The sequence below is a fragment of the Salvelinus alpinus genome, chromosome 28 (assembly GCF_045679555.1).
Source record: "Salvelinus alpinus chromosome 28, SLU_Salpinus.1, whole genome shotgun sequence".
Lineage (NCBI taxonomy): Eukaryota > Metazoa > Chordata > Actinopteri > Salmoniformes > Salmonidae > Salvelinus > Salvelinus alpinus.
This window is the reverse complement of record NC_092113.1, coordinates 45,541,430-45,564,986: the sequence shown is the minus strand read 5'-3', so window position 1 is coordinate 45,564,986 and position 23,557 is coordinate 45,541,430. Positions and strand designations below refer to the sequence as shown.

General features: G+C 43.6%; 1 protein-coding gene across 1 annotated transcript; it reads left to right on the top strand.

Annotated features, from left to right (window-relative positions):
- The first annotated feature begins 210 nt into the window (after positions 1–210).
- Positions 211–23,310, top strand: sephs3 (selenophosphate synthetase 3). Its single transcript, XM_071373285.1, has 8 exons — positions 211–1,005; positions 3,628–3,731; positions 3,990–4,097; positions 15,929–16,083; positions 16,254–16,344; positions 16,571–16,670; positions 16,977–17,189; positions 22,505–23,310. The coding sequence occupies exons 1-8, from the start codon at positions 720–722 to the stop codon at positions 22,735–22,737; spliced, it is 1,290 nt and encodes a 429-aa protein (XP_071229386.1). The 5' UTR covers positions 211–719; the 3' UTR covers positions 22,738–23,310.
- Positions 23,311–23,557: the final 247 nt, after the last annotated feature.

Below are 23,557 nucleotides of genomic sequence, written 5' to 3'. Positions count from 1 at the left end.
TCCGTGTCTTCCGAGTTCCCAGCTGTCTTGAATGTGTGCGCGTACGCGCGTGTCAGTGATGTCACTACGCAGAGGACGCCTCTTCCCCGATCGTCACTCTCTCCATTCATATCTACCAGAGAGGGAGAGGACGAGAGAGGCCAACTCGGCGGAAAATCTCTCTCCCTCCAGCATGTGGCGTTTTTTTGTTGTTTCGCTCACCAAGCAAGGAGTTTTTGTATGGAGGTCAATGAGAGTGTCGAATTTGGTCAACAATAAAATGAGTTGCTTATTAGCTAAGTGAGATTTATTTGATCGAATATAAGTTTCGTAATGCATAAACTGTTACTCTTGAACTGAAATAAGTAGGATACGTGACAACCCAAGCATCGTCGAGATGGTTATGCATATTCATGAGATGAGGCTAGTAGCAAAGCGGCTCTCACCTTGAATACAAGCGATGACGACAACAACCCTATTCAAATATTAAAAATAGGATTACAATAAGGTCACGTATCCACCAATCCAAAGAAAGGATAGGCGGGAGCTAGACAGCCCGCGGGGCCGATTTGTGGACAACGACTCCAATCGGTAGGACGGAGATACATGTTTCTTGTCAGTATATACACAATCTTTGTTTCTATTCATCACACACACGCTTTCTTCTCTTCTCTGTTGCTGGGATCTGAACTAGCTAGCTAGTCGAGCTATCCTCCAAACAGACCGCTAACTACCCAACAATGTCAGCTACCTCTCCTCCCATCCCACCGACTGATGCTTCGGCGGGGACAGAAGCATGCTTCCCCCCGGGATACAAGCCTTTCCATCCCGAAGAGCATGGCCTGGACGCTGGCTTCCGCCTGACGGGCTTCTCGGATATGAAGGGATGAGGGTGCAAGGTCCCCCAGGAGACGCTGCTCAAACTCCTGGCGGGACTGGAGCCTCACCGGCCGGGGGAAACCGGGGACCAAGGCACCGATTTCGGACAACTCACTCCCAACAACACCTCCGCTGGCCCCCGACTAGGTACGGTTCTTTAGCTACCAACCAGGTAGCTAGCTTGTTAGCATAGCTAGCAAAATTATATTCGTTTTCAAGTAAACTTGTCAAGTTATTTAATGTAGCTAACTTGTTTTTTATTATTATTAACAAACTAACATAAGCTGATTAGCTAAGTATGTCGTGGCTAAGTTAGCAATGCAGCCATATAATCTATAGCTAACAAACAAGTCCCTTCTCTAGCCAACTAGCAGTATGTATGCTAGCTGAAGTTAGGGCTGTTCCCGTGCGTCTTATCTCTTAGCATCTCTGCTGCAAGGCCAAATAGCTGTTGATGGTGTCTTTCTCATCATGCTAGCTAACTGCTGTTAGTAAATGAATAACGTTGGCAGGTCCACGGTGTTCTAATAAACAGGGGTGAAAGTACTATTTCTTCCCGGTACTGGACCTCCAGAAATGATGGGCCTAATCATAGAATTCCATATATAACCCCTATTAATTCAATAGGATCTCTGTGGGACTATTCATAAAAATTTAATTTAACTTTGAAAATGTATTACATTTTTATTGTGGCATAAACAACCAGTCATGATTTTTTTGACTCTTTTTATCAATCACTTCAAAGGGATCCTTTACTCAACTTGGTCTCAGATTATTTCGTATTATTCTGCACGTAAATCCGAGACACTCCATTTAGTATGATATGTTACGGTTTCGTGTGGTATGTATTAGTTTGTGGATGGCCTAGACCAGTGTTTCTTAATCCTGGTCCTGGGGACCCAAAGGCTGTGCATGTTTTGTGTTTGCCTTGGCACTACACAGCTAATTCAAATGATTAACTCATCATCAAGCTTTGAATCAGGTTTAGCACTAAGGCAACAACTAAAATGTGCACCCCTTTGTGTCCTCGGGATTAAGAAACGCTGTACTAGACCCATTTCGTAAGATATGTTACAAATTCCAATTTGTGCTATGTGTTGCAAAATGTACAATATGTTACAAATTCTAGCTAGGTGGCTAACATTAGCTAGCTCGCTTAAAGTTAAGTTAAAGGGTTAGTGGAAGGGTTAGCTAACATGCTAAGTAGCTGCAAAGTAGCTAAAGTTGTCCATGATGCGATTCGATGTTGATGTGGGCGTATAACGTGACGGCTGCTTGACGTTATACGCCCCCCCCATCCAGCCAACCACCATACATTCATTTTTGCCTTACGTTAAGTTTGGTTTGGTTACTTATCATACTAAAAGGAGTGTCTCGGATTTACATTTTTTTTTATTTAACTAGGCAAGCCAGTTAAGAACAAATTCTCATTTACAATGACGGACTACCGGGGAACAGTGGGTTAACTGCCTTGTTCTGTGAGACAGAACAACATATTTTTACCTTGTCAGCTTGGGGATTCAACCCAGAAACCTTTCGGTTACTGGACCAACGCTCTAACCACTAGGCTACCTGCCGCCTCTACACTCTAACCACTAGGCTACCTGCCGCCTCTACACTCTAACCACTAGGCTACCTGCCACCTCTACACTCTAACCACTAGGCTACCTGCCGCCTCTACACTCTAACCACTAGGCTACCTGCCGCCTCTACACTCTAACCACTAGGCTACCTGCCGCCTCTACACTCTAACCACTAGGCTACCTGCCGCCTCTACACTCTAACCACTAGGCTACCTGCCACCTCTACACTCTAACCACTAGGCTACCTGCCACCTCTACACTCTAACCACTAGGCTACCTGCCAACTCTACACTCTAACCACTAGGCTACCTGCCGCCTCCACACTCTAACCACTAGGCTACCTGCCGCCTCTACACTCTAACCACTAGGCTACCTGCCGCCTCTACACTCTAACCACTAGGCTACCTGCCGCCTCTACACTCTAACCACTAGGCTACCTGCCGCCTCTACACTCTAACCACTAGGCTACCTGCCGCCTCTACACTCTAACCACTAGGCTACCTGCCACCTCTACACTCTAACCACTAGGCTACCTGCCACCTCTACACTCTAACCACTAGGCCACCTGCCACCTCTACACTCTAACCACTAGGCCACCTGCCACCTCTACACTCTAACCACTAGGCTACCTGCCACCTCTACACTCTAACCACTAGGCTACCTGCCACCTCTACACTCTAACCACTAGGCTACCTGCCACCTCTACACTCTAACCACTAGGCTACCTGCCACCTCTACACTCTAACCACTAGGCTACCTGCCACCTCTACACTCTAACCACTAGGCTACCTGCCACCTCTACACTCTAACCACTAGGCTACCTGCCACCTCTACACTCTAACCACTAGGCTACCTGCCACCTCTACACTCTAACCACTAGGCTACCTGCCACCTCTACACTCTAACCACTAGGCTACCTGCCGCCTCTACACTCTAACCACTAGGCTACCTGCCGCCTCTACACTCTAACCACTAGGCTACCTGCCGCCCCTACTGTACAGAATAATATAATGCTTTGAGACCAGGTTGCAACATTAGGCTACCCACTCATGTTCATCCACTTGCAACATACAGTACATACAGAATTAATTTTCTTACTTTCATCCCCGTTTATAAATCAATCAGTCAATCATTGCATACCATGGTAGCATGAATATTGTTAAATTGTGTGTGTGTGTGTGTGAAGGTATAGGCATGGACTCCTGTGTGGTCCCTCTGCGACATGGAGGCCTCTCATTGGTCCAAACTACAGACTTCTTCTACCCTCTGGTGGATGACCCCTACATGATGGTGAGTTCTGACACCTGACCTCCATTGTAGCCTCTCATCTCCTAACATTTCTTAGGGCAGGCTTTATGCTCCAACTTATATCTGTATGAGTGATTTACATTTAATTTTCTTGTCAAATCGCCAGTTGGTGACCCATCCCTTACAAGATTGTATGTCTCTCTCTCCTTCCCCACATATCTCCACCATCTCTCGCTCTCTCTCTCCCTCCCCACATCTCTCTCTCCTTGCTCACATCACTCCCCCCCCCCCCCCCCCCAGGGAAGGATAGCGTGTGCTAATGTCCTCAGTGATCTCTATGCTATGGGCATCACAGAGTGTGACAACATGCTGATGCTACTCAGTGTCAGCCAGAAGATGTCTGAGCAGGTAGGTATTGTTGTGCAATATGATGTTGTTGCCATCCTTATGCACATTCAAATGTTGTAAATCAACTCTGCAGAGCTCTCCCTGTCTTCTGCCGTGCCCTGACTGTATTACTGCTGATGATATTTGGAAATGTGCATGTACACCCTGGCCCATCTACAGTTGCTAGCCCCAATTCTGACTTGTGCTCTGATATGTTTCACTGATTTCTGCTCTCGTAAAAGCCTGTGTTTTCTGCACGTTATAAGAGCCGTTTGAACTTAAAAAAGAAAATTCTATCAAAATGCATTTTTTGGCAGAAATGCTTTCTCGAATGTGAACTTTCATGTGCCTTAATAACAAACTTGTATGCCGTCTGTAAATATGAATAACATTGTAAAATTACGAGCCTAGTTGGTTTAGCCATAAGTCAATAAATAAAATATAATATATATAAGTTTAAGTGTTGCTCTCCAATTTCTGGAGGACCAAGTTTTGAAATCAGTGGAATTAGAGTATGATAGCTAAAGAGATGGAGGAAACCCCTGTCTCCGGATTACATCTTCAAACTAAAGGGCAACCATGGCATCCGTGACAGGAGACGCGGCCATCCATGATAGTCTAGCTAGCTACATTTTTAGACATTACACGTTTCTTATTTTGACAAAGTTCATTTCAAGTTAAAGTGTACTGTTAGCTAGCTAATGTTAGCTGGCTCGCTAACTAATGTTCGTGTATGATCTTATTATTTGTATCTCAGAGCCATTTGCTAGGCTAGTTATAGCCTAATGTTAGCTAGGTAACATTGAACTTGGTTGGTTAGCTACCTGCGGATTCATGCAGGGTAGTAACGTCATGAGTTGGAATTATGGTTCATTCATAACCTTTCTGGTTATAACCATTTTCCGCAAGACGAATCTTCCAAAGGTGGTGGAGAGGCAATCTTTACCAAGGAACACCTTCAGTGCTCGGTTGTCTCCACTAAGTCTGTCCCCAAACAATTTGATTTGCTGGTTTTAAGCATTAAGCTTTGAAATAGCTCTTTGTTGACTGTTGCTGGGTGTTATCGTCCTGGATCAGCACCGACCTGTACCCTACCTGCCCTAAGCTCTCTCCTGGCCCCTTACACTAAGTCTGAATTTGTTCTGCTTGGTGACCTAAACTGGGACATGCTTAAACCACCTGACCAAGTCCTAAAGCAATGGGACTCCCTAAATCTTTCTCAGATTACCAATCCCACAAGGTATGACTCCAAACATCCAGAAAAGGCTACTCTCCTTGATGTTATCCTCACAAATAATCCTGATAGGTATCAGTCTGGTGTTTTCTGTCATGTCCTTAGTGATCACTGTTTTACAGCCTGTGTTCGTAATGGCTGCTCAGTGAAACGACCTGTCCTGATTTGTCATAGACACTTGCTAAAAAACTTGAATGAACAAGCCTTCCTTCATGAACTGGCCTCTGTAAAATGGTATAGAATCAGCTTGATCCCCTCTGTAAAATGGTATAGAATCAGCTTGATCCCCTCTGTAAAATGGTATAGAATCAGCTTGATCCCCTCTGTAAAATGATATAGAATCAGCTTCATCCCCTCTGTAACATGGTATAGAATCAGCTTGATCCCCTCTGTAAAATGGTATAGAATCAGCTTCATCCCCTCTGTAACATGGTATAGAATCAGCTTCATCCCCTCTGTAAAATGGTATAGAATCAGCTTGATCTCCTCTGTAAAATGGTATAGAATCAGCTTGATCCCCTCTGTAACATGGTATAGAATCAGCTTGATCCCCTCTGTAAAATGGTATAGAATCAGCTTGATCTCCTCTGTAAAATGGTATAGAATCAGCTTGATCCCCTCTGTAACATGGTATAGAATCAGCTTGATCCCCTCTGTAAAATGGTATAGTATCAGCTTCATCCCCTCTGTAACATGGTATAGAATCAGCTTGATCCCCTCTGTAAAATGGTATAGAATCAGCTTGATCCCCTCTGTAAAATGGTATAGAATCAGCTTGATCCCCTCTGTAACATGGTATAGAATCAGCTTGATCTCCTCTGTTGAAGACGCTTGGACCTTCTTTTTTGATATTTTCAGTGGTTTTGTTAACAAACACGCTCCCATAATGAGAATGAAAAACAGGTTCAGCCCCTGGTTTGACCGTGATCTGGCAGTGTTACTCCACCTCAAGAATTCAATTTGGCGAAAGGCTCGACACACGCATACTCAGGCTGACTGGATCTCATTCAGGAAAATGAGAAATAAGTGCACTCAGGCTATCCAGAAGGCCAAAGTTAGTTACTTTAAGGAGCAGTTCTCTCTCTGTGGGTCTAACCCCAAGAAGTTCTGGAAAACAGTTAAAGACCTGGAGAATAAACCCTCCTCACAGCTGCCCACGTCCCTTAATGTTGATGATGTGGTTGTTACTGACATGAAGCACATGGCTGAGCTCTTTAATCACCACTGCATTATGTCAGGATTCCTACTTGACTCATCCATGCCTCCTTGCCCGTCCAACATTTCCTCATCTCCCACCCCTTCTGATGTGACTAGCCCCGATGCCTCTCCCACCTTTTCCCCCTGCCCTGCTACAAAGTTTCTCGCTGCAGCCGGTCACTGAGTCCGAGGTGCTAAAGGAGCTCCTTAAACTTGACCCCAAAACAACATCTGGGTCAGATGGTTTAGACCCTTTCTTCTTTAAGGTTGCTGCCCCTATCATCACCAAGCCTACAGTATCTCTGACCTTTTAAACCTGTCTCTCCTCTCTGGGGAGGTTCCCATTGCTTGGAAGGCAGCCATGGTGCCTCCTTTATTTAAAGGGGGAGATCAAGCTGATCCTGTTAATGGCCTATTTCTATTTTGCCCTGTTTATCAAAAGTGTTGGAAAAACTTGTCAATAATCAACTGACTGGCTTTCTTGATATCTATAGTATTCTCTCTGGGACCGTGGACTGATGAACATCAATGCTTTTAGAGATACTTTTGTAACCCTTTCCAGCTTTATGCAAGTCAACATTTCTTAATCTTAGGTCTTCTGAGATCTGTTTTGTTCGAGGCGTGGTTCACATCAGGCAATGCGTCTTGTGAATAGCAAACTAATTTTTGGCAGCTCCAACCAACATCTCCAATCTCTTCTCATTGATTGGACTCCAGGTCAGCTGACTCCTGACTCCAATTAGCTTTAGGAGTTATTAGCCTAGGGGTTCACATACCTTTTTCCAACCTACACTGTGAATGTTTTAAATTATGGATTCAATATAGACAAGAAAAATACAATTTGTGTGTTTATTGGTTTAAGCACACTATGTTTGTCTGTTGTGACTTAGATGTAGATCAGATCAAATGTGATGACCAGTTTATGCAGAAATCCAGGTAATTCCAAAGGGTTCACATACTTTTTCTTGCCACTCTGTGTTTTGCACGACTGCCATATTGCATCTCCATCCCAAAGCCCTTGCTTGGATGTGTACTTCGCCAGACTGCCAAGAACCTTGCCCTCATCCAGGCCAAGGTGGCGAGACACGGTAGTGATGACACCATAGGCCTTGTTGATCTCTGCACCAGACAGGATGCTCTTGCCAGCATACTTGGGGTCCAACATGTACGCTGCGGTGTGTTTGGGCTTCAGGCTTTTTGATGTATTTCAGAACTGCAGTTTCCTCTGCTTGGAGCAACAGTGAAGTGGGCAGGGCAGTATGGATTTCTCCTTAAACCTGCAAGCAGAGTCTGAACATCAGACAGGATGGCATTGTCTCCCTCAATCCGTGCAATGGCTACTGCTATAGGTTTTAGGCGTTTCAGGCTGCTTACCACTCTCTCCCAAAATACATCATCCAGGAGGATCCTCTTGATGGGGCTGTCCATATCGGCAGACTGTGATATGGCCATTTCTTGGCGAGACCTTTACGGGTGTTGCTGGGCAGCTTCAATGTGGTGCTCTTATTCTTCTCACTTTGCTTGATGAGGTAGATTGCTGCTATAACTTGATGACTCTTCACATACCTAACCATTTCCTTGGCTCTCTTGTAGATGTTATCCATTGTTTTCAGTGCCATGATGTCCTTGAGGAGCAGATTCAATACTTGAGCAGCACAGCCAATGGGTGTGATGTGAGGGTAGGACTCCTCCACTTTAGACCAAGCAGCCTTCATGTTCACAGCATTGTCTGTCACCAGTGCAAATACCTTCTGTGGTCCAAGGTCATTGATGACTGCCTTCAGCTCATCTGCAATGTAGAGACCGGTGTGTCTGTTGTCCCTTGTGTCTGTGCTCTTGTAGAATACTGGTTGAGGGGTGGAGATGTAGTTCATTATTCCTTTCCCACAAACATTTGACCACCCATCCGAGATTATTACAATATAGTCTTGCTTTCTCTATGATTTGCTTGACCTTCACTTGAACTGGTTAAACTTTGAATCCAGCAAATGAGTAGATAAAGCATGTCTGGTTGGAGGGGTGTATGCTGGGCGAAGAACATTCAGAAATCCCTTCCAATACCCATTGCCTGTGAGCAAGACATTCATCAGCATTTCTCTGACTACGTTCCTCCATTGAGACAAAAACACTTTGGATTCCAGGAGGACCATGAGCTGTTGCCATCGATAAGGTGTCTCCTTCTGATTCCAGGAGGACCATGAGCTGTTGCCATCGATAAGGTGTCTCCTTCTGATTCCAGGAGGACCATGAGCTGTTGCCATCGATAAGGTGTCTCCTTCTGATTCCAGGAGGACCATGAGCTGTTGCTATCGATAAGGTGTCTCCTTCTGATTCCAGGAGGACCGTGAGCTGTTGCTATCGATAAGGTGTCTCCTTCTGATTCGAGGAGGACCATGAGCTGTTGCCATCGATAAGGTGTCTCCTTCTGATTCCAGGAGGACCATGAGCTGTTGCCATCGATAAGGTGTCTCCTTCTGATTCCAGGAGGACCATGAGCTGTTGCTATCGATAAGGTGTCTCCTTCTGATTCCAGGAGGACCGTGAGCTGTTGCCATCGATAAGGTGTCTCCTTCTGATTCCAGGAGGACCATGAGCTGTTGCCATCGATAAGGTGTCTCCTTCTGATTCCAGGAGGACCGTGAGCTGTTGCCATCGATAAGGTGTCTCCTTCTGATTCCAGGAGGACCATGAGCTGTTGCTATCGATAAGGTGTCTCCTTCTGATTCCAGGAGGACCATGAGCTGTTGCTATCGATAAGGTGTCTCATTCTGATTCCAGGAGGACCATGAGCTGTTGCTATCGATAAGGTGTCTCATTCTGATTCCAGGAGGACCATGAGCTGTTGCTATCGATAAGGTGTCTCATTCTGATTCCAGGAGGACCATGAGCTGTTGCTATCGATAAGGTGTCTCATTCATCCCTTTCACCTCGAATAGAAGTAGAGGGACTTTTGTCAGAGGTTGCTTGTTGTGAGCGCTGCGGGAACTTTATGGACTTGGCCAGATGATTTTGTATCTTTGTATTCTTCACATATGATTTGGCAGAGTATTTACAAATGTACACAGCTCTTCCTTCTACATTAGCTGCAGTGAAATGTTTCCCCACATCAGATAGCGCCCGTGGCATTTTCCTGTAAAGATTAGAAAAAAATGTGTTTAAAAAATCAAATACAGTTCAATGTACAGATAAATAGTTAAGCAACTCCTTTTGTCAGAATGTTTTAAAATGAAATGTATGGAAACAGGTGAATTAACACTCCTCAGTTAGCAGGCTTAAGCAAGCTAAAACCCACATGGTAGCAAACTAACTATAAGAAATTGTTAGAAATTATTTAAACACACTTTGCTGTAGGCTACTATTTACTAGTTTAAAAAACATGTATGTCTAATAATATATTCACCCCACCCAGTATTGTAATCAAAACTTACCAGAAAGCATGTAGTCCTTGGCTCAGACAGTGTAGTAGTGTGGGCTCAATAGCATCTCATTAGTGTGCAAGATCTTTAGAATTGAATTTGTATTTTTGTATAGGCAAGTCAGTTAAGAACAAATTCCCATGGAAACATTCCAGAAAGATTCCGACCCTTTGCAACCCTAATTGTTGTCTCCGCCTTCTTGCCCTTTGTGCTGTTGTCTCCGCCTTCTTGCCCTTTGTGCTGTTGTCTCCGCCTTCTTGCCCTTTGTGCTGTTGTCTCCGCCTTCTTGCCCTTTGTGCTGTTGTCTCCGCCTTCTTGCCCTTTGTGCTGTTGTCTCCGCCTTCTTGCCCTTTGTGCTGTTGTCTCCGCCTTCTTGCCCTTTGTGCTGTTGTCTCCGCCTTCTTGCCCTTTGTGCTGTTGTCTCCACCTTCTTGCCCTTTGTGCTGTTGTCTCCGCCTTCTTGCCCTTTGTGCTGTTGTCTCCGCCTTCTTGCCCTTTGTGCTGTTGTCTCCGCCTTCTTGCCCTTTGTGCTGTTGTCTCTGCCCAATAATGTTTGTACCATGATTTGTGCTGCCACTGTGTGTGTGTGTGTGTGTGCGCGCACACACACTCCGGACTTCAACATTGCTCATCCTAATATTTATATATTTCTCAATTCCATTCTTTTTACTTTTAGATGTGTGTGTATTGTTGTGAATTGTTAGATACTACTGCACTGTTGGAGCTAGGAACACAAGCATTTAGTTAGGTACTACTGTACTGTTGGAGCTAGAAACACAAGCATTTAGTTAGATACTACTGCACTGTTGGAGCTAGGAACACAAGCATTTAGTTAGATACTACTGCACTGTTGGAGCTAGGAACACAAGCATTTAGTTAGATACTACTGCACTGTTGGAGCTAGGAACACAAGCATTTAGTTAGATACTACTGCACTATTGGAGCTAGGAACACAAGCATTTAGTTAGATACTACTGTACTGTTGGAGCTAGAAACACAAGCATTTAGTTACATACTACTGCACTGTTGGAGCTAGGAACACAAGCATTTAGTTAGATACTACTGCACTGTTGGAGCTAGGAACACAAGCATTTAGTTAGATATTACTGCACTGTTGGAGCTAGGAACACAAGCATTTAGTTAGATACTACTGCACTGTTGGAGCTAGGAACACAAGCATTTAGTTAGATATTACTGTACTGTTGGAGCTAGAAACACAAGCATTTAGTTAGATACTACTGTACTGTTGGAGCTAGGAACACAAGCATTTAGTTAGATACTACTGCACTGTTGGAGCTAGGAACACAAGCATTTAGTTAGATACTACTGTACTGTTGGAGCTAGGAACACAAGCATTTAGTTAGATACTACTGCGCTGTTGGAGCTAGGAACACAAGCATTTAGTTAGATACTACTGTACTGTTGGAGCTAGAAACGCAAGCATTTAGTTAGATACTACTGCACTGTTGGAGCTAGGAACACGAGCATTTAGTTAGATACTACTGTACTGTTGGAGCTAGGAACACAAGCATTTAGTTAGATACTACTGCACTGTTGGAGCTGGGAACACAAGCATTTAGTTAGATACTACTGCAGTGTTGGAGCTAGGAACACAAACATTTAGTTAGATACTACTGCAGTGTTGGAGCTAGGAACACAAGCATTTAGTTAGATACTACTGCACTGTTGGAGCTAGGAACACAAGCATTTAGTTAGATACTACTGCACTGTTGGAGCTAGGAACACAAGCATTTAGTTAGATACTACTGCACTGTTGGAGTTAGGAACACAAGCATTTAGTTAGATACTACTGCACTGTTGGAGCTAGGAACACAAGCATTTAGTTAGATACTACTGCACTGTTGGAGCTAGGAACACGAGCATTTAGTTAGATACTACTGCACTGTTGGAGCTAGAAACACAAGCATTTAGTTAGATACTACTGCACTGTTGGAGCTAGGAACACGAGCATTTAGTTAGATACTACTGCACTGTTGGAGCTAGGAACACAAGCATTTAGTTAGATACTACTGCACTGTTGGAGCTAGGAACACAAGCATTTAGTTAGATATTACTGCACTGTTGGAGCTAGAAACACAAGCATTTAGTTAGATATTACTGCACTGTTGGAGCTAGGAACACAAGCATTTAGTTAGATACTACTGTTGGAGCTAGGAACACAAGCATTTAGTTAGATATTACTGCACTGTTGGAGCTAGGAACACAAGCATTTAGTTAGATACTACTGTTGGAGCTAGGAACACAAGCATTTAGTTAGATAATACTGCACTGTTGGAGCTGGGAACACAAGCATTTAGTTAGATAATACTGCAGTGTTGGAGCTAGGAACACAAGCATTTAGTTAGATATTACTGCACTGTTGGAGCTAGGAACACAAGCATTTAGTTAGATACTACTGTACTGTTGGAGCTAGGAACACGAGCATTTAGTTAGATACTACTGCACTATTGGAGCTAGGAACACAAGCATTTAGTTAGATATTACTGTTGGAGCTAGGAACAGAAGCATTTAGTTAGATATTACTGTTGGAGCTAGGAACACAAGCATTTAGTTAGATACTACTGCACTGTTGGAGCTAGGAACAGAAGCATTTAGTTAGATACTACTGCACTGTCGGAGCTGGGAACACAAGCATTTAGTTAGATATTACTGCACTGTCGGAGCTAGGAACACAAGCATTTAGTTAGATACTACTGCACTGTCGGAGCTGGGAACACAAGCATTTAGTTAGATACTACTGCAGTGTTGGAGCTAGGAACACAAGCATTTAGTTAGATATTACTGCACTGTTGGAGCTAGGAACACAAGCATTTAGTTAGATACTACTGTTGGAGCTAGGAACACAAGCATTTAGTTAGATACTACTGTTGGAGCTAGGAACACAAGCATTTAGTTAGATATTACTGCACTGTTGGAGCTAGGAACACAAGCATTTAGTTAGATACTACTGTTGGAGCTAGGAACACAAGCATTTAGTTAGATACTACTGCACTGTTGGAGCTAGGAACACACACATTTAGTTAGATACTACTGCACTGTTGGAGCTAGAAACACAAGCATTTAGTTAGATACTACTGTACTGTTGGAGCTAGAAACACAAGCATTTAGTTAGATACTACTGCAGTGTTGGAGCTAGGAACACAAGCATTTAGTTAGATATTACTGCACTGTTGGAGCTAGGAACACAAGCATTTAGTTAGATACTACTGTTGGAGCTAGGAACACAAGCATTTAGTTAGATACTACTGTTGGAGCTAGGAACACAAGCATTTAGTTAGATATTACTGCACTGTTGGGAGCTAGGAACACAAGCATTTAGTTAGATACTACTGTTGGAGCTAGGAACACAAGCATTTAGTTAGATACTACTGCACTGTTGGAGCTAGGAACACAAACATTTAGTTAGATACTACTGCACTGTTGGAGCTAGAAACACAAGCATTTAGTTAGATACTACTGTACTGTTGGAGCTAGAAACACAAGCATTTAGTTAGATATTACTGCACTGTTGGAGCTAGGAACACAAGCATTTAGTTAGATACTACTGCACTGTTGGAGCTAGAAACACAAGCATTTAGTTAGATATTACTGTACTGTTGGAGCTAGAAACACAAGCATTTAGTTAGATACTACTGCACTGTTGGAGCTAGGAACACAAGCATTTAGTTAGATACTACTGTACTGTTGGAGCTAGGAACACAAGCATTTAGTTAGATACTACTGCACTGTTGGAGCTAGGAACACAAGCATTTAGTTAGATACTACTGCACTGTTGGAGCTAGGAACACAAGCATTTAGTTAGATACTACTGCACTGTCGGAGCTGGGAACACAAGCATTTAGTTAGATACTACTGCAGTGTCGGAGCTAGGAACACAAGCATTTAGTTAGATACTACTGCAGTGTTGGAGCTAGGAACACAAGCATTTAGTTAGATACTACTGTTGGAGCTAGAAACACAAGCATTTAGTTAGATATTACTGTTGGAGCTAGTGTAACAGTATAACTTTAGTACGTCCCCTCGCCCCGACACGGGCGCGAACCAGGGACCCTCTGCACACATCAACAACTGACACCCACGAAGCGTCGTTACCCATCGCTCCACAAAAGCCGCGGCCCTTGCAGAGCAAGGGGAAACCCTACTTAAGTCTCAGAGCAAGTGACGTAACTGATTGAAATGCTAGTAGCGCGTACCCGCTAACTAGCTAGCCATTTCACATCCGTTACACTCACCCCCCTTTCAACCTCCTCCTTTTCCGCAGCAACCAGTGATCCGGGTCAACAGCATCAATGTAACAGTATAACTTTAGTACCGTCCCCTCGCCCCGACACGGGCGCGAACCAGGGACCCTCTGCACACATCAACAACTGACACCCACGAAGCGTCGTTACCCATCGCTCCACAAAAGCCGCGGCCCTTGCAGAGCAAGGGGAAACCCTACTTAAGTCTCAGAGCAAGTGACGTAACTGATTGAAATGCTAGTAGCGCGTACCCGCTAACTAGCTAGCCATTTCACATCCGTTACACTAGGAACAGAAGCATTTAGTTAGATATTACTGTTGGAGCTAGGAACAGAAGCATTTAGTTAGATATTACTGTTGGAGCTAGGAACAGAAGCATTTAGTTAGATACTACTGCACTGTCGGAGCTGGGAACACAAGCATTTAGTTAGATATTACTGTACTGTTGGAGCTAGGAACACAAGCATTTAGTTAGATACTACTGCACTGTCGGAGCTGGGAACACAAGCATTTAGTTAGATACTACTGCACTGTTGGAGCTAGGAACACAAGCATTTAGTTAGATACTACTGCACTATTGGAGCTAGGAACACAAGCATTTAGTTAGATACTACTGCAGTGTTGGAGCTAGGAACACAAGCATTTAGTTAGATATTACTGCACTGTTGGAGCTAGGAACACAAGCATTTAGTTAGATACTACTGTTGGAGCTAGGAACACAAGCATTTAGTTAGATATTACTGCACTGTTGGAGCTAGGAACACAAGCATTTAGTTAGATACTACTGCACTGTTGGAGCTAGGAACACAAGCATTTAGTTAGATACTACTGCACTGTTGGAGCTAGGAACACAAGCATTTAGTTAGATACTACTGTTGGAGCTAGGAACACAAGCATTTAGTTAGATACTACTGCACTGTTGGAGCTAGGAACACAAGCATTTAGTTAGATACTACTGTTGGAGCTAGGAACACAAGCATTTAGTTAGATACTACTGTTGGAGCTAGGAACACAAGCATTTAGTTAGGTATTACTGTTGGAGCTAGGAACACAAGCATTTAGTTAGATACTACTGTTGGAGCTAGGAACACAAGCATTTAGTTAGATATTACTGTTGGAGCTAGGAACACAAGCATTTAGTTAGATACTACTGTTGGAGCTAGGAACACAAGCATTTAGTTAGATACTACTGTTGGAGCTAGGAACACAAGCATTTAGTTAGATACTACTGCACTGTTGGAGCTAGGAACACAAGCATTTAGTTAGATATTACTGCACTGTTGGAGCTAGAAACACCAGCATTTAGTTAGATACTACTGCACTGTTGGAGCCAGGAACACAAGCATTTAGTTAGATATTACTGTACTGTTGGAGCTAGGAACACAAGCATTTAGTTAGATATTACTGCACTGTTGGAGCTAGAAACACAAGCATTTAGTTACACCCACAATAACATCTACTAAATATGTGTATTTGACCAATAAGATGAGTTTTGAACCTGATGCTCTGTGTGTAGCAGGGTGACTGGTGTGGCTTCTGAACAACGGCCTGTTAATTCATCAACCCACTAATCTACAAATATCAGACTTTAGACGGACTTCCATGTGATGCAACCTCTCTGGGGCACTGCTGTGTGTCGCGCATGTGTTCCTGGAGTTATGCCTAGTCAGTTGCAACTTGCAGAACTGGGAGCCAGTTGGCTGTGATGAAACGATAACCTTGTGTGTGTGTGTGTGTGTGTAGGATCGTGAGCGTGTCATGCCTCTGATGATCCGTGGTTTCCGTGATGCGGCGGAGGAGGGCGGGACTTCGGTGACGGGCGGCCAGACGGTGGTCAACCCCTGGATCATCATAGGGGGCGTGGCCTCGGTCGTTTGCCAACCCAACGAGTTCATCATGTAAGAGAGGGAGTGTTCTGTTCAGACTGTTATCAGTGTGTTATCAGTGTGTTCTGTTCAGACGGGGATCATGGTGTTATCAGTTCTTGATGTTAGAGAGTCGGGCCAAACAGGATCAATTCTAATGGAGTTTCCTGGTATCAATACTGTATCTTACTATGTGTGTGTAGGCCAGACAGTGCAGTACCGGGGGACGTGTTGGTGCTGACCAAGCCTCTAGGAACCCAGGTAGCTGTCAACGCTCACCAGTGGCTGGACCAGGTACTGTATCATACTGCTGTCTATCTGGTGGCTGGACCAAGTTGGTGATATTCTAGCATCCTGGTCTGTCTCTTCTCTTTCTCTCCAAGTCAGAGGCTTCTTTAGATGTTTCTGTGGTGTCCAACAATTAGGATGTCTCATTGAAAAAGGTAAATAATCTCTATTCTTCCTCTTTCGATCCCATCTCCTCTCTTTTTCGTGTGTGTGTGTGTTTGTGTGCGCACAGCCAGAGAGGTGGAATAAGATCAAGCTAGTGGTCTCTAAGGAGGAAGTGGAGCAGGCCTACCAGGAAGCCATGTTCTCCATGGCAACACTCAACCGCACAGGTAACACACACACACACTAATATAACAGGTAGCCTAGCGATTTAAGCGCATTGGGCCAGTAACCGGAAGGCTGCTGGTTCGAATCCCCAAGCCATCAATTAAGGCAACCCCCCCCCCCCCCCCCCCTCTGATTCAGAGGGGTTGGGTTAAATGTGGAAGACACATTTCAGTTGAATGCATTCATTTGTACAACTGACCAGGTACCCCCCCCCCACACACACACTAACTTAACACAACACACATTAACATAACACACACAGCAACCTAGTCTGTAACAACCCACTGTGTGTTTGTGTGCGATCACAGCGGCAGGCCTCATGCACAGGTTCCAGGCCCACGCTGCAACAGACGTGACTGGCTTCGGGTTGCTAGGGCACGCCCGTAACCTAGCGACGATGCAACGTGCCGAGGTAGCCTTCGTCATCCACAACCTCCCCATCATTGCCAAGATGGCCGCCATCAGCAAGGCCTATGGAAACATCTTCAACCTGCTGGGGGGGACGTCCTCGGAGACATCTGGTAGGAGACTAGGCCGATGTGACCAAAATATCATCTCACAATATGTTTCACATTTGACGTTATTTTATGTTTTTGAGTAATCAAAGTTATTAATTTGCTTTATGAATAGTGAGTGATCCCAGGGTATCAACACGCATTCGAAGTGATTTCATTGGGTCTCTCTCCATTCTGATTGTTTCATACTGTTTTTATTCATTTATTTACCCCGTTTTTTTCCTCCCCGATTTCCTGGTATCCAATTAGTAGTTACAGTCTTGTCTCATCGCTGCAACTCCCGTACGGACTCGGGAGAAGCGAAGGTCGAGAGCCGTGCGTCCTCCGAAACACAACCCAACCAAGCCGCACTGCTTCTTGACACAATCCCCACTTAACACGGGAAGCCAGCCGCACCAATGTGTCGGAGGAAACACCGTGCACCTGGCGACCGTGTCAGCGTGCACTGCACCCGGCCCGCCACAGGAGTCGCTAGTGCGTGATGGGACAAGGACATCCCTGCCGGCCAAACCCTCCCCTAACCCGGACGACGCTGGGCCAATTGTGCGCCGCCCGCATGGGTCTCCCGGTCGCGGCCGGCTGCGACAGAGCCTGGACTCGAACCCAGAATCTCTAGTGGCACAGCTAGCACTGCGATGCACTTGGGAGGCCTGTTTTTATACTGTTTAATCAAACTTCAACCAAAGGTTTCTAATTTGAGATTTCTACACTGCCACGTAAGGGCTGCACAGTGTGGCCAAAAGTATCTAGGCCTTAATTTTGACCAAATATTGCAATTAGATCAAAACACGAGTGAATTGTTGGAATCATGGAAATAAAATGATTATTCTATAGTCAGAATGTAATACTGGGCACTTTGAATTTTTTTTTTGACATGACAACGAATGAAAAAGCCAGGGAGGTGTTCATAGGAATTAGAATACTAGTAGGGTCTCTATGGAGGCACTATTGTGATAAGGTAGGAACCAAAGTGTTGGTCAGTGTATAGGGACCCTATACATTTGACTTGTCATGCTTATGTATATAGGTTAGTTTGCATAACTTTGTGTAATTAAATTGGTGCGTATTTTCGTTAGTGGTTATGTAGCCTATCTTATTCAGCACACAACATACAGATCCTATATTTGAGCGGAAAATCTCCCAAACGGCTCTTTCGTTGCTGCTGGAACCAAACGTGCATTAATCAACGTGCCCAATCAATGCTCAACAATTCTAACTGCAATTGCGTGTTTTGACGATCTAAAAAAATATATAGCTATTTTTATTTCTCAATTGGTAATTGAAGCGCGCTACCATTGCCATTTCAAGTACATAGGCAATGGTAGGCAGGCTTGAGCATGTCACACGTTTGAAATATGCAGTATGCATTTTGAAAACGTATACTTCATTGTTTGAAACCTGAATTTTTTTATTTCATATTATGAGGCATGTCTTACCTTGCTTCAAAGTAGCCTAGTCAAAATTATTTTGTAAAGACTTCCATATGTCATTGAAATCAGTGGCCTATTTCTCCCATGTTCTGTTGGTTTTCAAATCAACTTTCTTTCATTGTCCAGTAGCCAAACTTCAGTCCTAGTCATATTAGCAACCCATGCTAGTTGATGATAATCCTAGTCATATTAGCATCCCATGCTAGTTGATGATAATCCTAGTCATATTAGCATCCCATGCTAGTTGATGATAATCCTAGTCATATTAGCATCCCATGCTAGTTGATGATAATCCTAGTCATATTAGCATCCCATGCTAGTTGATAATAATCCTAGTCATATTAGCATCCCATGCTAGTTGATGATAATCCTAGTCATATTAGCATCCCATGCTAGTTGATGATAATCCTAGTCATATTAGCATCCCATGCTAGTTGATGATAATCCTAGTCATATTAGCATCCCATGCTAGTTGATGATAATCCTAGTCATATTAGCAACCCATGCTAGATGATAATCCTAGTCATATTAGCATCCCATGCTAGTTGATGATAATCCTAGTCATATTAGCATCCCATGCTAGTTGATGATAATCCTAGTCATATTAGCATCCCATGCTAGCTGATGATAATCCTAGTCATATTAGCATCCCATGCTAGTTGATGATAATCCTAGTCATATTAGCATCCCATGCTAGTTGATGATAATCCTAGTCATATTAGCATCCCATGCTAGTTGATGATAATCCTAGTCATATTAGCATCCCATGCTAGTTGATGATAATCCTAGTCATATTAGCATCCCATGCTAGTTGATGATAATCCTAGTCATATTAGCATCCCATGCTAGTTGATGATAATCCTAGTCATATTAGCATCCCATGCTAGTTGATGATAATCCTAGTCATATTAGCATCCCATGCTAGTTGATGATAATCCTAGTCATATTAGCATCCCATGCCAGTTGTTGCATCTTTAGATCTCTACATTTCGAATGGATATTTTCCTATCTGTCACGCTTGCATGTGCAGTGCGCTTTTGGCAATGGAGTTTTCCCGTCCATGTCTTTATGGAACGAACATTCGCGTGTAGCCTACTGCCTTGTACTGCACTTAAAGTGAAATTATACTTCAACATTTTAAGCCTTAATGTTATGATCTGTTGCATCGGCCTCTTTGCTTTTTAAAGTTTTTAATGTTCGATTATGAGATGGGGTGAAATCCAAAGTTGTGCTATATTATATTATTTGTAAAAAAAAATATGTTAAAAGGTCAATATTGATACATTACTAACGTTAAGAGCTTTTTTTAATCTGCAAAAATTGACAAATTTTTCTGTTTCAGATCAAAATGTGTATAAAGCAAATATTGCTGATAGTGGGGTGGTAGATGTTCACTTCCCCTTATGGCTCACTACATACACATGCATACATTTACACATGCATACATTGAGTGTACAAAACAGGGATGCTGGCCCATGTTGACTTCCCACAGTTGTGTCTAGTTGGCTGGATGTTCTTTGGGTGGTGGACCATTTTTGATACACACAGCAAACTGTTGAGTTACGGCTGGTTGATATATACAGTGCTTTCGGAAAGTATTCAGACCCCTTGACTTTTTCCACATTTTGTTACATTACAGCCTTATTCTAAAAATGATTAAATAAAAAATGTCCCTCATCAATCTATTCTAAAATGTATTCAAAATATTTAAAAAAACATACCTTATTTACATCAGTATTCAGACTTTCCTATGAGACTTGAGATGTTTCTACAAGTTGATTGGAGTCTACCTGTGGTAAATTCAATTGATTGGACATGATTTGGAAAGGCACACACCTGTCTATATAAGGTCCCACAGTTGACAGTGCAGCTCCGAGACACAGATCTGGGGAAGGGTACCAAAACATTTCTGCAGCATTGAAGGTCCGCAAGAACACTGGCCATCATCATTCTTAATTGGAAGAAGTTTGGAATCACTAAGACTATTTCTTGAGCTGGCCGCCTGGCCAAACTGAGCAATCGGGGGAGAAAGGCCTTGGTCTTGGAGATGACCGAGAACCCGATGGTCCCTCTGACCGATCTCTATAGTTCCTCTGTGGAGATGGGAGAACCTTCCAGAAGGACAACCAGCTATGCAGCACTCCACCAATCAGGCCTTTATGGTAGAGTGGCCAGAGGGAAGCCACTCCTCAGTGAAAGACACATGACAGCCCACTTGGAGTTTGCCAAAAGGCACCTAAAGACTCTCAGACCAATATTCTCTGGTCTGATGAAACCAAGATTGAACTCTTTGGCCTGAATGCCAAGTGTCACGTCTGGAGGAAACCTGGCACCAACCCTACGGTGAAGCATGGTGGTGGCACCACCAATGGCAGGGACTGGGAGACTAGTCGGGATCGAGGGAAAGATGAACAGAGCAAAGTACAAAGATCCTTGATGAAAACCTGCTCCAGACAAAGGTTCACCTTCCACCAGGACAACCACCCTAAGGACACAGCCAAGACAGTGCAGGTGTGGCATCGGGGACAAGTCTCTGAATGTCCTTGAGCGGCCCAGCCAGAGCCTGGACTTGAACCCGATCTAACATCTCTGGAGATACCTGAAAATAGCTGTGCGGCGACGCTCTCCATCAAACCTGACAGAGCTTGAGAAGATCTGCAGAGAAGAATGGGAGAAACTCTAAATACAGGTGTGCCAAACTTGTAGCGCCATACCCAAGAAGACTCGAGGCTGTAATCACTGCCAAAGGTTCTTCAACAAAGACCTGCGTGAAGGTTCTGAATACTTATGTAAATGTGATATTTCAGTTTTTTTTATATATATATATATATATATATATATAAATGTGCAATAATTGCTAAAAAAAACTCTTGCTTTGTCATTATGGGGTATTGTGTGGAAATTGACGAGGGGGGGGACAATTTTTATCAATTTTAGAATAAGGCTGTAACGTAAATCAATGTGGAAAAAGTCAAGAAGGCTTCATACTTTCCCAATGCACTGTTTTATCAGATTAATTCAAATGTATGTTTTTGCTCAAAATTCCAAATGCATGTATGGAGAAATCTAGGTTTTAGTTTTTATGAGTGTTTGTCTGCTTGTTCTCGTGTTTGTATTTTTGGTCTCATCTCCTTCGATGCTAACCTCTCAACATTACAATGTCTTAGGGGTATGATATAAAATGCTAACCTCCCCTGTTATTGTAATGGTGAGAGGTTAGCATGTTTTGGGGGTATGATATAAAATGCTAATCTCCCCTGTTATTGTAATGGTGAGAGGTTAGCATGTTTTGGGGGTATGATATAAAATGCTAACCTCCCCTGTTATTGTAATGGTGAGAGGTTAGCATGTCGTGGGGGTATGATATAAAATGCTAACCTCCCCTGTTATTGTAATGGTGAGAGGTTAGCATGTCGTGGGGGTTTGATATAAAATGCTAACCTCCCCTGTTATTATAATGGTGAGAGGTTAGCATGTCGTGGGGGTATGATATAAAATGCTAACCTCCCCTGTTATTGTAATGGTGAGAGGTTAGCATGTCGTGGGGGTTTGATATAAAATGCTAACCTCCCCTGTTATTATAATGGTGAGAGGTTAGCATGTCGTGGGGGTATGATATAAAATGCTAACCTCCCCTGTTATTGTAATGGTGAGAGGTTAGCATGTCGTGGGGGTATGATATAAAATGCTAACCTCCCCTGTTATTGTAATGGTGAGAGGTTAGCCTGGGGGTTTGATATTTGTGCTCTGTAGCTTTCTCACTCATCATTATTCACAATTCATTCAGGGTTATCTTTAATCATGTTGAAGTATTTAGGAACATTTTATTCTTATTTACAATAAAAGTTACTCCCAAATGACACGATACGTTATTTCTGGTTCATCCTGTAGGTGGCCTTCTAGTAAGTCTGCCCAGAGAGCAGGCGGCCCGGTTCTGTGCAGAGGTGAAGGGTCAGGGGTCTGGGGGTGGAGCCTGGATCATCGGCATCGTGGAGAAAGGAGAACGTGGCGCTCGCATCATCGACAAACCACGCATCATCGAAGTCCAGCCCAGAGGGACCGCTGCAGCCAATCAGGAGAACAGCAGCTCTACAAGTCCAGCTCCTGGCGATACGCTGTCATAGACTCTCCCTCTTACGTGTTGCTGTCCATCTCTTCCCCCTGTTTAGCCACAGGAGCTACATGCCAAAACACCGAACAGGAGTGGGAATGGACAACACTCCAAATGGTTCCTCTTTTAAATTAAATTAACATTCCAACATTTTTCCCTCCAATCAGTGAATGGGAAATAGATCAAGTTGTGTATGTGATTTTAGAGTGTGGGTCAGAACATTCTCCTGGTGAAACTTTTGCCATTGTGGGAGTAGTTGGAAAAAAATGTCTATTTATTGTGTTTCTATTGGATATTTGGCTTGTCTATCAGGATGTATGGCTCCACCCATTGGTTCAGAGGCAGGGTTGAGCAGCTCTCTCTGGACCAATGGGGTCGTCCGGTATGTCCTCTGCCAGCTGACTGGCTGCTCAGCTCAAAGCCCCCCCTACCTGTTTATGAAGCTCCGCCTTCCAAACCTCAGCCAATGGGGCCAGGCGGAGTGGATGTCTGTCTCAGGAAGGGGGTGGGGCTCATGTGCTGGGTTCCAGCCATTGGCTGTGTGTTTCTGGAGAATTCACAATCAATAAACCGATCATCAACTCTCTGTACTGTCTCTTTGGTACTTCCTGTGTGTGTGATTTAAAATGAATGTATTTTTTAGGACAGTGGGGTACGTTAGATTATTGGTCCTCTGTATATCAGTTGGTTGAGCCTGGCGCATGCGACCATCCATAAGATGTACTGTATGCATGACTGCTTTGGATAAAACTGTCTGCTATTATGGCTTATTTAATATTAAAAGGTATCACCGTGTTCTAACCCGAGAGACCAGGAAAAAGATCAGTCTGCCT